The 15,168-nt window shown below is 47.9% G+C and overlaps 1 protein-coding gene and 1 non-coding gene across 3 annotated transcripts in view; both read left to right on the plus strand.

Annotated features, from left to right (window-relative positions):
- The window catches only part of AP1B1 (adaptor related protein complex 1 subunit beta 1), a 53,264-nt gene that overhangs the window by 32,312 nt on the left and 5,784 nt on the right, over window positions 1–15,168 (plus strand). Inside the window, exons 12-19 of one of the 2 annotated variants that reach the window (XM_053368287.1) lie at window positions 839–937; window positions 2,292–2,551; window positions 4,802–5,003; window positions 6,800–6,820; window positions 7,551–7,691; window positions 9,642–9,787; window positions 12,194–12,323; window positions 14,367–14,451. In XM_053368287.1, coding sequence (XP_053224262.1) covers window positions 839–937; window positions 2,292–2,551; window positions 4,802–5,003; window positions 6,800–6,820; window positions 7,551–7,691; window positions 9,642–9,787; window positions 12,194–12,323; window positions 14,367–14,451 — 1,084 coding nt within the window. The remainder of the gene's footprint in view (window positions 1–838; window positions 938–2,291; window positions 2,552–4,801; window positions 5,004–6,799; window positions 6,821–7,550; window positions 7,692–9,641; window positions 9,788–12,193; window positions 12,324–14,366; window positions 14,452–15,168) is intronic. The other variant, XM_053368288.1, reaches the window with a different exon arrangement.
- On the plus strand, window positions 9,884–9,985 carry LOC128404539 (small nucleolar RNA SNORD125). The gene has a single exon (XR_008328136.1). It is a non-coding gene; the product is annotated as a small nucleolar RNA SNORD125 (small nucleolar RNA).

Raw genomic sequence — 15,168 nt, forward strand, 5'->3', positions numbered from 1 at the left:
ACCTCCTGTAGATGCCCGTCAACAGTTCTGATAATCAAGATGTTTCTGTTCCCTTAATTTATAACTAGTATCTTGTAAACTTTGACTCAACCTTGCATTTGGCACTGCCTAGCCAACCTTGGCTCAACCTTGCATTTGGCACTTTGATCACCCAAGAATGGATGTTTTTGAATTATGGTGCTGGAGGAGACTCTTGAGAGTCCCATGGACTGCAAGAAGGTCAAACCTATCCATTCTGAAGGAAATCAGCCCTGAGTGCTCACTGGAAGGACAGATCCTGAAGCTGAGGCTCCAATATTTTGGCCACCTCATGAGAAGAGAAGACTCCCTGGAAAAGACCCTGATGTTGGGAAAGATGGAGGGCACAAGGAGAAGGGGACGACAGAGGACGAGGTGGTTGGACAGTGTTATAGAAGCTACCAGCATGAGTCTGACCAAACTGCGGGAGGCAGTGGAAGACGGGAGTGCTCAGCCCAGCCCAACTTCATGCTGCCTCCCAGTTTAGGGGAGTTAGAACAATAAAACAATGAGATAAAACAATAAATGAAAACAACAAAACGAAGTACTAAAAGGAGTTAAGAAATAAAATGGAGGATAAAAACAAATGCTAAGGGTTGGTTATAGAGCAGAAACTTGCCTTAGAGTTAGCCTTAGAGCTCAAAACCCTGCTTCAAGCATTTGGCAGCCATCTTCCTCCTAGATGCCCCCTTCCCCTCCTGCAGCTTCCCGTTCGAACTGCTTGTGCCAATTTCTTCCAGGATGGTAGCAGTAGAACGCCAGCTGTTGCATGCAGAAGATCCCAGGTTCAGTCCACCTTTTTTCCTTTTGTCCGCCGCAGGTGCAGCTGCAGCTGCTGACGGCCATTGTGAAGCTCTTCCTGAAGAAGCCCACCGAGACCCAGGAGCTGGTCCAGCAGGTCCTCAGCCTGGCTACACAGGTAGGGGAAGAAGAGATGGCCTCGCCTTGCCTTTATAAACCTGGAGGCCCCCTTTATGTCCTTGCAGGGGTTCTGCAAGGTAGCCAGGGGTGCGGAAGCTTTGTCGGTCTGGACGACCTCCTGAGAACCACATGCCAGGGGTAGGAGGGACCAGAAACAAAAGTGGGCGGAGCTACGGATGCAGATTTTACCCTCTGTACACAAGAGGCTCTGTACACAAGAAGGACGCAGGTGGCGCTGTGGGTTAAACCACAGAGCCTAGGACTTGCCGATCAGAAGCTCGGCGGTTCGAATCCCCGTGACGGGGTGAGCTCCCGTTGCTCGGTCCCTGCTCCTGCCAACCTAGCAGTTCGAAAGCACATCAAAGTGCAAGTAGATAAATAGGTACCACTCCGGCGGGAAGGTAAACGGCATTTCTGTGTGCTGCTCTGGTTCACCAGAAGCGGCTTAGTCATGCTGGCCACATGACCCGGAAGCTGTACGCCGGCTCCCTCAGCCAATAAAGCAAGATGAGCGCCGCAACCCTAGAGTCGGCCACGACTGGACCTAATGGTCAGGCGTCCCTTTACATTATACAAGAGGCTAGTTTCTACGTAACACTTACGCGCTCCTTTCCCCCCTTCATCCAGGGCAAGCAAGAGGCACGACTGGAGGTCAGGGACACTTCCAAGCCAGGAGGAAACACTCCAAGGAAGGGGGTGTGACCTGAAGAGTGTCTTAAGATCCAGACTTATTTATTTATTACATTTATATACCAAGGGTGATTCACAGAATGAATTACAGCCGTACCTCGGAAGTCAAACAGAATCCATTCCGGAAGTCTGTTTGACTTCCAAAACCAAAAGGCGGCTTCCAATTGGCTGCAGGAAGCTCCCGCAGCCAATCGGAAGCCGCGCTGGACGTTCAGCTTCCAAAAACCATTCAAAAATTGGAACAATCACTTCCGGGTTTCGATTGTTCGAGAGCTGATTTGTTTGGGAGCCAAAGCGTTTGAGATCCAAGGTACGTACTGCACAAGATAAAACACAAGCAAATGATTAAACAGTTTTCAACTTGCCCTGGATTTATGTTCATTGCTTTAAATGCTTTCAGGCCTTTTTTTTTTTTGGCAGTCACAAGGACTAGAAACTTTGCTTTCTTTTTAAACAAGAAGTGTCAGCACTCTGCCATCTGGCCTCTGCACAGGACGAGAAAGAGTGAGGCAGAGTGGCCTGCATCTATTAAGACATCCAGTGTGTTAACTGACCTCTGGGCAGGTTTGAAGAGCCCCTGGTGTGAAAACACACAAACACACTCACAGGCTCCTTTCTTTGTCTCCCTTCCCCGTCCCCCCTCTGTGGCTCCCACCACTTAGGATTCGGATAACCCCGACTTGAGGGACCGTGGCTACATCTATTGGCGCCTGCTCTCTACCGATCCTGTGGCAGCCAAGGAGGTGGTTCTGGCAGAGAAGCCACTCATCTCTGAAGAGACGGACCTGATTGAGCCAACTCTGCTGGACGAGCTGATCTGCTACATCGGCACACTGGCCTCCGTCTACCACAAGCCCCCCACCGCCTTCGTGGAGGGGAGCAGAGGCATCGTCCATAAGAGCCTCCCTCCACGGACAGGATCGTGAGTACCCTTTGGAGGCAGTGGTGGTACTGCAGGGCGAGGTGGTTCTGTTGCTCCTCTCTACAGTCCACTTGGTCTTTGGCTCTCTTTTTTTCATTCTATTTATAAAAAATACCGTATTTTTCGCTCCATAAGACGCACCTAGTTTTTAGAGGAAACAAGAAAAAAAAATATTCTGAATGAAACAGTGGATGTATGATTTTTGTGGTTCATGTTGTGGCCACAGACATGTGATCTGATGGTGAATTTGGGGTGACCCAATGCAAAAATCCTGAGGATCCATGTGGATCCGTGCTTTGTAACCACATTTTTGCACCATTGCAGCCCTAGGAAACAGTGGATGTGTGATTGTTTTGGTGCAGGCTGTAGCCATGGACATGCTTACATACCGCCATGCATTAAAAAAAAACTAAAAAACCTACAGTGGTTTGCAATGATTATACATAACGCCATACAAGAGAAAGCATATAAAAAAAGAAACCAGCGCGCTGTTAGGGAAAGGCGCGTTCAGCATTCCCTGCAGAATAGGAAGGGTTTTCGGCAGGTGTTGGCACAGATGGCGCCTGCTGGATTTCTAGTGGCAGAGAGTTCCACAGGGCCGGGCCAACAACACAGAAAAGGTTCAGTTTCCCGCTGTTGTCTTGCCAACTCGAGGAATGGCCAGATAATCCCACTGATCAAGCTTGGGATACAAGGGTTTGGGTGGTCCCGGAGGCACCCTGGACCTAAGTCGTTCGGGACTTTACAAATGAATGCCTTGAGTAGTAGAGGGGCAACTGGTGCAGGTGCTTTAAGAGCCGTGTCTTGTGTTGCTTGCCAGATGCCCCCATCAGCAGCAGTCTGGCCTCCGCATTCTGCATCAGCTGGAGCATCCAAACCAGGCCCAAGGGCAGCCCCGCATAGAGCATGTTGCAGTGATTAGCCTCAAGGTTACCAATACATTGACTACCGTGGTTATAGCCAATGTAGCACAAAGCTGAAATCACTTAGCAGTCCACATGTTCCACTGGCGCAATGTGCTGTGCCAGCAAAACATCACTGTGCCAGATTGCTGGAAACTTCGCTGCACAGTAGATTTCACAATCTGTTGCATAACCGGTTTCCGCTAGCCACAACTTCTGCATTGGATTCCACCCGTCTGCTGGTGCAAGGGACCCTGGGGTAGGGTGGCTGGGTGGCAGAAATAGACACACACTTTTTCTTGGGGGGGGGGGGTAAATAATTTTTAATTAATTTTTCAAGCTACATTTTCACAAATGAAAACAGTAATTAACTCACATTTCTACGAAATCTAAATTTATACAAGTATCTTTTCACAGATGGGACACAGGTGGCACTGTGGGTTAAACCACAGAGCCTAGGGCTTGCTGATCAGAAGGTCAGCGGTTCAAATCCCCGCGATGGGGTGATCTCCTGTTGCTCAGTCCCTGCTCCTGCCAACCTAGCAGTTCGAAAGCACGTCAAAGTGCAAGTAGATAAATAAGTACCGCTCCAGCGGGAAGGTAAACGGCGTTTCCGTGCACTGCTCTGGTTCACCAGAAGCAGCATAGTCATGCTGGCCACATGACCTGGAAGCTGTATGCCGGCTCCCTCGGTCAGTAAAGCGAGATGAGCGCCGCAACCCCAGAGTCGGCCACGACTGGACCTAATGGTCAGGGGTCCCTTTACCTTTTCACAAACCTTCTCTTTGAGTCCAGAGATCCAGAGAAAGACACACTCTTGAGTCAGTGATTCCCAAACACCCCTCCGCCCCCCACCCCAGGCCACTTGGAAATTGCTGATGGTCTCCACAGACTGCAGTTGCTACAGCAGGCAGAATAATCATTAAGCCTTGTCCTGGATGAGATCCTGTATGGTACATAATTGGGTTTTTACTGCTGATTTTTATTTTTATTCCATTGAATTTGGATCGGGATACAATAAAATGCATTCTGAGAAATGAAAGAAGCGATAAAAATGCAATTAACCATCATGCAGCATCTCGCCCAGTGTATTATAATCACTACGGCAGACAGAAAATTCACTGATTATATATGAATATTTTATGCAGGTATGCAATGAACACACACACACACACACACACACACACACACACACACACACGAAGCATGCAAACCGCTGGTGGAACATGTGCCAGAGTTTGGGTACTCCTGATCTATGTCTCTTTTTTGAGGAAGGAAGCAAGCAGGCCATTTTTAAATTGTCTTCTTCGTCTCTTCCTCCCCACCCCACCCTACACTACGAACACAGGAGCGAAAGCGCAGAGAGCCCTGATGTTGCTCCAGCGGGCGCCCCCCAGGCTGAGCAGCCAGCGGTCATCCCGACACAAGGAGACCTTCTGGGTGACTTGCTGAACCTTGACCTGGGACCCCCCGTGAGCGGCCCTCCCGTCGCCACCTCGTCAGTGCAGATGGGCGCTGTTGACCTTCTCGGCGGTGGCTTGGACAGCCTGGTAAGTCCTAATCCTGCCCTCTCAAGGATTTGCAACGAAGAGGGCACGGAGTTTTCATTGGAGGACTTTGAATCCTTGAAAACAGCAGCGTTAAGTGTGGCCACTGACATTATGCTCTGTTGCTGTTGGTTCCCTGTCTGCACATGTTTCACGCTGCCTGTGTGTTTTAAGACTGTGTGTAGATATAAGCTTAAGTGTCCAGCTTAAGTTATACTGAGTAGGCCCACTGAAATTAATGGACCCAAGTTGGGCCGCGTTCATACATTTAAAGCTTTGGGATGCCACTTTAAACAGCCATGGCTTCCCCGCAAAGGATTCTGGGAATTCTCCTTGAGAGTTATTACTAAGCCCTTCTATTCCCCTCCCGTAGCCACGGTTTCCAGGGTGGTTTAGCGGCCAGTCTTTCTTCCCTGGAAACTCTGGGAATTGTAGCTCTGTGTGAGGAACGGAGGAGTCTCTCCTAAAAACGCCATTAATTCTTTGGGGGAACCCATGACTGTTTAAAGTGGCACCGAAGGGCTGAAGACATAACCTCTTTGCTCATGCCTTTTCGGCACGATGTGTATGTTGCAGGAGCCGCCTTGTTTTTTGTTATTGTCCGTTGTTTCAAATCGTGTTTTAATTCAGTAACCTGCTCTGGGACATTAGGGTGTAGGGCAGGTAATAGATAACAGCAGCAGCAGCCTCAGCAGCAACAGCAACAACAGTCTTAGTTAACAGTAAGAATAAAAATAAGTAATGTGCAGTGTGAATGTGGGCTTAGCTGTGTCCTTTCATTTTCCTACTCTGAATAAAACAACTGGACACAATCCATTAATCTTTGGTCCCGTTTTGCACAGAGACAGCTGAGGAATCTGTCCTTTCTCACACCTTTTTTGGATCAGGGCGGCCAAAAGGTGCCCGCTAGATTTTGCCGGGGTCCCTTCACACCCCCAGGCAACATATCCCAGTGGTCAGGGATGATGGGAACTGTCCTCTTATCTGGAGGGCGTCATGTTGGCCACCCTCCACTTTAGGACATAAATGGTTAGGCTTGCATGGGCAGTGGAGGATGAGCCCCTTTTCGCAAGGCTGGCAAGGACACGAACTCAAAGCTCCGCTGGGAGTTGGCAGAGGCGAAACTGTTCAGCGCGAACGATTCCCAGTATAGCTGAAGGAGTGTCTCCGCCCCCATTGTTCAGCCACTGAGGTCCAGCTCCGAGGGCTTTCTGGCGGTTCCCTCACTGCAAGAAGCGAAGCTACAGGGAACCAGGCAGAGGGCCTTCTCGGTGGTGGCACCCACCCTGTGGAACGCCTTCCCATCAGATGTCAAGAAAATAAACAACTATCTGACTTTTAGAAGACATCTGAAGGCAGCCCTGTTTAGGGAAGTTTTTAATGTTTGATCTTTTATCGTATTTTTAATACTCTGTTGGGAGCCGCCCAGAGTGGCTGGGGAAACCCAACCAGATGGGCGGGGTATAAATAATAAATTATTATTATTATTATTATTATTATTATTATTATTATTATTATTATTATTATTATTATTGAACAGGCAGGGCAGAGGGGGTGCTGCGTTCTTCTTGTGGGGAGCCGTCTTGTAGCGCTGTGGCTGATAGCATCTGTGTGTTGTAGTCTTGAGCGACTAACCTCTCTTTCACCCCTTCTTGTTTTGTCTCTTTCCCTCCTCCCCACTCCCCCAAATCTTGGCTATTTTCTCTCTCTCTCTCTCTCTCTCTCTCTCTCTCTCTCTCTCTCTCTCTCTCTGCATGTGGCTGTCTCTTCTCTTCCAACTTGCCTGCTGCTTCTTGGAGATGGGGGACGAAGCTGAAGGGGTATGGTCCAGCCCTCTTACTAGCTTTCCCTTCAGTGAGCCACCCCCTTCCTCCCCACCCTTCCCTCCCACTCTTTCCTGCTGGGAAACCGGGGCTGGGGGGGGCGGGGGGGGAGGACAAGGTGGATGCTACTCTTCATAAATTGCCTTCTACCTGATCATCTCAAAGTGTGAAGCACACTAAAAATGCAACAAACCAGATCTATCTAAATACATAAATTAGTCTGATCCAACAGGCATGTGTGTGTGTGTCTCTGTGTGTGTTAATGGCATGTTCTTGGGAGAATCCCCCCTCCCAGTCCCCCCCATGTGTGGGTTTATTCATCCCGTGTGTGTGCGTAAATGCAGAGAAGGTCTAAAGCTTATGGCTGCACAAGCTCCCAAATTCAACTCCTGGTTCGACTCCAGGTAGGGCTCAGAATTTGTCCTACCTGAAACCTCGGAGAGCCACTGTCTGTCTATATAGACAAGGCTGGAGGCAGATGGACCAATGGTCTGATGCAATATTAGGCAGATTTCTATAAATGCTTGTGCATTTGCCTCTTCTTGTAAGTCACAAAGTGGCCCTTCCCAAAGGGTGCCAACCGCTGCAGCTCTGTGTAATGTCTCCTGCTCCTCTGCTCCTTACTCTTAAGCCACCTCCTGTAGGCAACCATGTCTCTGCCCACCCCACTGCCTTTGGAGTTGCCTCTGTGAACTTGTAACACCTTGGTGTCTTTGTCTCCCTGCAGATGGGAGGCCCCAGTTTCGCAGCGCCCAGCGCGGTCATGCCCTCCAACTTGGGAGCGCCCCTGGGCGGGGGCTTGGGAGACCTCTTCGACTTGGCCGGCGGCGTGGGGACATTGTCCGGGTCCTACGTAGCTCCCAAAACGGTGAGTAGCACTGGCCCCCGAGGAGTGCCGGGGGCCAAGTGGCTCTCGATACCATTGCTTGTAAGATGCCTGGCACCTCTCTGTGGCTTCTTTGCTTTGGCTAGACCCAATGGTAGGGCCGGCCCCAACAGGGAACGAAAGGGCCTGAGCTCCCTAGGTGCTCCATGAGTGCATTGGTCTAGAGAAGGGATGGGGAATGTCTGTGATCCTCCAGATGTTGTTGGACTCCACTTCCCATCAGCTCCCCCAAGCAGCATGACCCGTGGTGAAGAATAATGGGAGCTGTAGTCCAACAGCTTCTGGAAGCCACAGATATTCCCCATCCCAGACCTGGTCTGATGGTCTCCTGGAGCTCCCAGCGAGTATCAGGTTCTCTCATACCCTGTTGGGGCCGGCCCTACCATTTGATCATCATCCCTGATTATTGACCATGGTGGTTGGAGCTGATGGGAACTACACATTTCCCATCCCTAGACTAGTGTGGGGTTATGTAACTTCTGCATCCACTAGTTCCCCCAGCAGGAGCAGCAAAATCCACAGATTATTGTTATTATTTATTGCGTCAAAAGTAGTTTTAAAAAAACCAGGCCCTGCTGAGTAGACTTACAGTTGAGAGGGATGAGGTGCTATCCAATGTCAGCCATACTCCGAGCAGTCAGTGGGGTTGTGTTACTAGTCCCCAATTAAAAATTGCAAGCTCCTCAATGTTGAGGACCCATCCTGTAGAAGTGTAAGCTATAAAAAGAATGGATTGAGCCCAGGCTAAGTTTGCTGAACTTGGGGTGTCCCATTGGAATCGGTGGGAAAAATTAAAGAGTGCTTGTACAACTTAATTTTACTCACAGTAGACCCATTGCAATTAACACCATCATGTTCATTAGTTTCAGCGGGTCTTTTCTGTGTAAAACTGAACGCTGCCCTTAGTCTTGACATTGTTCCAGTTGAAATTCACATGATTTCAAAGTGCAACTGACTTAGTCCAGATCGAATTCCAACGTTTGGGTAGGGGGACAGGTTCTTTTAGGATTTTTTTGTTTTTCATTTTATAACATACAGTCGTACCTCAGAAGTCGAGCAGAATCCGTTCCGCAAATCTTTTCGACCTCCAAAACATTCGGAAACCAAGGCGCCATTTCCGATTGGCTTCAGGAAGCTCCCGCAGCCAATTGGAAGCCGCACCAGACGATTGGGTTCCAAAGAAAATTCGCAAACCAGAACACTCACTTCTGGGTTTGTGACGTTTGGGAGCCAAAATGTTCGAGTTCTAAGGCGTTCGGCTTCCAAGGTACGACTGTATATAAAAGAGAGCAATTATAACAACAGATGAAAATAAAAAGAAGAGAAAAAAACCCGTAAAACAAGTCACATACGGGTTAAATAACAGAGGTAATGAAAGGAAAAAAGTGGGAATAAAAGTTGTATTTTCATAGATAAATAATATTAAGTATTGCTTGATTGAGACGCGGGTGGCGCTGTGGGTTAAACCACTGAGCCTAGGACATGCCAATCAGAAGGTTGGCGGTTCGAATCCCCATGACGGGGTGAGCTCCCATTGCTCGGTCCCTGCTCCTGCCAACCTAGCAGTTCGAAAGCACGTCAAAGTGCAAGTAGATAAATAGGTACCACTCCGGCAGGAAGGTAAACAGTGTTTCTGTGCGCTTCTCTGGTTCGCCAGAAGCGGCTTAGTCATGCTGGCCACATGACCTGGAAGCTGTATGCCGGCTCCCTTGGCCAATAAAGCGAGATGAGCGCCGCAACCCCAGAGTCGGCCACGACTGGACCTAATGGTCAGGGATCCTTTTACCTTTACCTGTTCCTTGATTGTCAAGTAGAGTTCCAGATTTTCCAGGCTTGTGATGGTGGTTTCATTGCAAACGATGGCCCTGCTGTGTGTGCAATGAAGGAATCTACCCCCAGTGCATCAACTAATGTCGCCTTGTACCATTTCAGGTCTGGCTCCCGGCCGTGAAGGCCAAGGGTTTGGAGATTTCGGGTACCTTCAGCCGGCAAGTGGGCTCCATCTCCATGGACCTTGTGCTCTCCAACAAGGCCCTGCAAGTCATGTCTGACTTCGCCATCCAGTTCAACCGGAACAGGTAGAAGCTGCCGCCTCTTCCCTTCCTGTGGTGTGTCTCAGTGTGGCCTTCTCTCCCCACCCCCCCAAGGAGTTCTCCCATACAGAGGGGGTGCCATAGCCAGGGAGCCTCTTGTGATGATCCTTGTGTCGCTGAATGGCTGGTTTGATGAACCAACCTCGCCCTCTAAGAAGTTGACTGAAGAGGCTTAACCAGCTAGGACAGGGCAGGGAATATTCTTTCCAGCCTGAGAGCCGCATACCCTCATATACCACCTTCCGGGGGCCACCTGGCAGTGGTGGGCGGGGCCAAAACTGGGCAGGGCCACAGATTGAACTGCACCCAGCAATAGCATGGCCAGGGATAGCAGTCCCTGATGGAACATTTGAAAATTGCTGAAGTTCTTGGCAGACCACTTAAGGTAGCAATTCCCAAACTTGGGCCCCCAGCTATTTTTTTGGACTACAACTCCCATCATCCCTAGCTACCGGGACCCAGTGGTCAGGAATAATGGGAATTGTAGTCCAAAAAAACCCAGGTGAAGACCCAAGTTTGGGAAACACTGACTTAAGGGGGAGTTTATTTATTATTTTCGCCTTTTGTAATGCCCTGTGCTAAAGGCGATAGGATATTGAATTGGATCCTTATTGTTTCTTGCCTATTGCGTTCGGTTGTATGCTGTGTCTGTGCCATTTACTAATTCCTGTGCCGGCCGGTTTGGAAGAGACGCAGCTTAGTTGCAGAGCATGTGCTTGGCGAGCAGAAGTTCCCAGGTTCAGACCCCAGCAACTCCAGGCAGGGCTGGAAGTGTCCCTTGCCTGGAGCCCTGGAGAGCTGCTACCAGTCAGTGTAGGCAGTACTGAGTGATATGGACCAATGCATCTGACCCAGTCTATACGACAGCTTCTTATGTACCCCTCACACTCTTGCCAGCTTCCTGCCTCCCTGACGGAGCGTGACCCGGCATCTAAACTCCTTTGCCAAAGAAAGCCTGTTGCTGGTTTCTTTACAGTGTCTCTTCTAATCTTAAACAGGAGGGTTTTGTAGCAGCCCTTTAAATATTTCCTTGTGTTTACACTAACTTGTATCCTTTCTTTACGATATGATAGAGATTTATATACAATAATTTTATTAGGAAATGCACTGAGCACTGTATTCAACAATGGATTATAGGAAGGGAGAATGCAAGAGGAAAGATGTATTTTTGCTAGTAGCCTATCTTCTGAGATTAAACAAAGCACAACTATTGAAATGGTTCCAGCTAATCCAGTGAGACTTCTAGGGTTAGCATTTTAAGTTCTCTATAGACTTGTGTGTATGGGAATATAATGTTTAATCTCCTCTGAATCATGTGTTGCTAGAGAGGTTTGTCATTGGCTAATGGGAATTTAATGAAGTTCAGACTGCATAATCTAGTATTAATTGTCATTAACATCTGTATATTTGTAAAGTCAAAATGTCTGAAGCAGAAGTCTTTTTACCGTTTTTGTAGCTAGCAGCATTAAACCTTAAACGTTCATACTATCAATAAAGGTTTTTATTTTTATGATGTGAAAAAATGAAAAGAAAAGAAAGCCTGTTGCTGCTGCTGCTGCTGCTGCTGCCGCTGGTTACATCTTTCTGTCTTTCCTCGTCCGTATCCCTTGCAACCCCCGGTGTTGCAAGTAAATAAGGAATACCTGTTGCCCACTCAAAATGTGTCCAAGAATCGACAGGTGCAGCAGTGGAGAAAAAGAAGGCAAAATTTATTGCTGAGCAATAAAGACCCAGTGGAATAGTTTCCAGAGCCTGTGCTCCGAAGCCCCTGTGCATTGGGTTTTTATACCTGAGTACAAACAGCGTAAAACATGACATATTCGTATGTTGCAGCAAAAATCAAACCAATGAGCGCGCACCAGCTCTTCCTCTGCCCATGTAAAGAATACTTCTGCTTTTCTCAGATGGTGCGTCAATTTGCCCTTTACCCTAATTTTCAGCAATAAAGAGGAAAAGAAACCTATTTGGCTGTTGAAACCTGAATAAGCCCCACCACCTGTTATCTACTTAGAACATTGCATTGTGGCTGACTACTTTTTCCTGTTCCCTAACTCAGCCCCATCTCGAGAGCCTGAGAAGCTGTCTGGAGAAGGTTCCCTATAGAAAATGCCAACACATCAGATTTATTGTTTCCTTCAAGCACAATAGCAGGGCAGAGAGAGAAATAGGGCAGAGGGCAACTTTTGGATTTTTAAGATTTAAGCACTTTTAGCTCTGCTGAAGCCTTAGTGATTTGAACATCATTAGGATACATGGATATATAAAAATCATCATTAGGATATATGGTTATATATGGATATATGATTATATAGCAATCATAAAGGTAAAATTCTTCCAGCTGGTCTTGCCACACCGGGGGCCCTTCCCTTCTCACTGGTTCTTCCCTTTCAGCTTCGGCCTGGCCCCCGCCGCACCCCTCCAGGTCCACGCCCCTCTTGCTCCGAACCAGAGCGTGGAGATCTCCCTTCCCCTCAACACGGTTGGCTCAGTCATGAAGATGGACCCCCTGAACAACCTCCAGGTGAGCCAAGGTGGCAAGGGGCCAGCAGCAGGTCATGTGGTGCAGAGGCCGTAGTTCAGTGGCAGAGCCCCTGCTCTGCATGCAGAAGGAAGTCCCAGGTTGTGTGCCAGCTTCAGTCCCCGGCATCTGCAGCCTGGGCTGGGAGAGAGACCTCCCTGTGTGAAACCCAGGAGAGAGCTGCTGGCAGTCAGTGCAAACAATACTGAACTGGACGGACCCATGGTCCAATTCAATATTGGGTAGCTGTTTAACTCAGCTGTAGTTTGTTTGTTTTTAACCACATGGACTAGAAACTTAATGTGGTCTGTAGCTTAGTGGAAGAGCATCTGCTATGCCTATAGAAAATGCCAACCCCCAATGGCATTTCCAGGTAGGACTGTGAGAGAGACCCCTGCCTGAACTCCCTGGCTGTTGGTGTAGACAATGCTGAGCTGGACATCTATTTATCATTGGGTATCTATTTATCATTTCTATTCTATTCTGTTTACTTATATCTTGCCTTTTCCGTCACAGGGATTCAAGGCAGCTTTGCAACTAAAATAGAAACAGCGAAAAACATTGGGGGGGGGGAAAGCAATCATTTTTAAAAACACACAATTAAACGTCAGCAGAATTAAACTTTAAAAAAGTCATCTCTGTATCCTCATTTTAATCCCAAGGGGAAATATTTTTAAAAAATTAAAATTCCTGCCTGTTGCACAAAAGGTCATTCAAGGCAGTTAACAGTGTTAAAAAGAAAAACCATTAACGGTGGCAAACCTGGAGTGGTCCAACATCTAAGGATCGTCGGGGACTCCAGAAACTGAAACAACAACACAGCTTTTGTTTGTCACTTGAGGGCTTCTGTCCATAAGATATCAGAAACAATCTCAGGACAAAATGGGGCAAGGAAATAATGAAGACAGAGCTCAGGACAATTTGTTCTCCTATAATAATAATAATAGTAATAATAATAATAGTAGTAGTAATAATAATAATGATGATGATAATAATAATAATAATTTATTATTTATACCCCGCCCATCTGGCTGAGTTTCCCCAGCCACTCTGGGCGGCTCCCAATCAAGTGTTAAAAACAGTACAGCGTTAAATATTAAAAACTTCTCTGAACAGGGCTGCCTTCAGATGTCTTTAAAAGAGAAGATAGCTGCTTATTTCCTTCACATCTGAAGGGAGGGCGTTCCACAGGGCGGGCGCCACTACTGAGAAGGCCCTCTGCCTGGTTCCCTGTAACCTCACTTCTCGCAATGAGGGAACCGCCAGAAGGCCCTCGGCAAAAACCAAAGAGGAAGAAATCTGGTAGAGAAATAATACATTTCTTCTAGTATTTTTAGATCTGGCCATTTGTATCACACCTTTCCCTCCAGCGAGCTCAAGGTGGTGTGTGTGGTTCTCTTTCTCCCCATTTTATACTCACAACAACACTGTCATGTAGGTTAGGCTGAGACATTGTGAGTGGCCCGAGGGAAACGCTCTTGCCTGGAGCTCTGGAGAGCCATGCACCAGTCACATTGATAAATAAAAGGAACCCCACCCCCTACCCCCGTTTGCCCATCATCAACCCACACAACAATGTGGCAGGGTGATCCACATGCGACTTACTTATTGCAAGAACGTAAGGAAAGCCGGCTGGATCTTTTAGGGGCCTGTCTAGCCCAGCATCTTCTTCTCACAGTGGCCAAGCAGATGCCCAGAATTGTAGGTGATATACTTGCAATTTAGCAAGTATTTATTTTTGTGGTTCTGTACAGTTCTATGGAAAATCAGTGGAAGCTTTTACACACGCACGTGCGTGCACGTTTACGCAAGCCTTTGCAAGGCACCAGCTTCTGTTTCAGCAGGCTCTGTAACGCTTTGGAACACATCTTAAGGGCTAGAAACTTGAGTAGTATTCTGAAACAAAGTTCTGTCCCGTGCTCTGTGCTCCTGCAGAATTGTGGCTTGCGTTCCTAGCCCAGTTCTGGAATGTCTGTTGGTGGGTCCCAGCCTAGCCAGAGAATCTTATCTTCTTCTTCCCCACCCTGCTTCTCTGTTTGGTTCCAGGTGGCCGTGAAGAACAACATAGATGTGTTCTACTTCAGCACCCTCTACCCTCTGCACATCCTCTTTGTGGAAGACGGGAAAATGGGTAGGTTGGTGAGAGTCTGGGATGCAGAAGACGGGAAGACCCTGAAGCTGGAAGGATGAAAAAGACTTGGGTGCCTCCTCCAGGAGTAGCATTTTCGGCCGCATCCACACCATGTGTTTTAAGCACTGCAATACCACTTTATACCCTCATGGGATTGCCCCAGAGAATTCTGGGAGCTGTAGTTTGGTGTTGTTAGGAGAGACTCCCTATTCCCCTCCCAGAACTACACTTCCCAGAGTTCCTCAGGAATAATAATAATAATAATAATAATAATAATAATAATAATAAATTTTATTCATACCCCGCCCTCCCCAGCCATAGCCAGGCTCAGGGCAGCTAACACCAATAAAATCACAGTAAAAACATAATAGGGGGAAAAGAGGGGGGGGGGGAGAAAAAAACAAAAAACCCAATTTAAAATACAGGTTAAAGTGCAATTTAAAATGCAGCCTCATTTTAAAGTAGCTGATAAATCAAGACCATAAGGGGAGGGAAACATAAGGGTCAGACCGAGTCCAAACCAAAGCCTAGGTGGAGCAGCTCTGTCTTGCAGGCCCTGCAGAAAGATGTCAAGTCCCTCAGGGCCCTAGTCTCTTGTGACAGAGCGTTCACATCAGGGCCAGTGCTGAAAAGGCCCTAGCCCTGGTTGAAACCAGGCTGTGGATGGTTAAATCACTCTGAGAATCGTAGCTCTGGGAGGGGAACAGGGGCCTCCTA

The sequence above is a fragment of the Podarcis raffonei genome, chromosome 16, assembly GCF_027172205.1.
Source record: "Podarcis raffonei isolate rPodRaf1 chromosome 16, rPodRaf1.pri, whole genome shotgun sequence".
Classification (NCBI taxonomy): domain Eukaryota; kingdom Metazoa; phylum Chordata; class Lepidosauria; order Squamata; family Lacertidae; genus Podarcis; species Podarcis raffonei.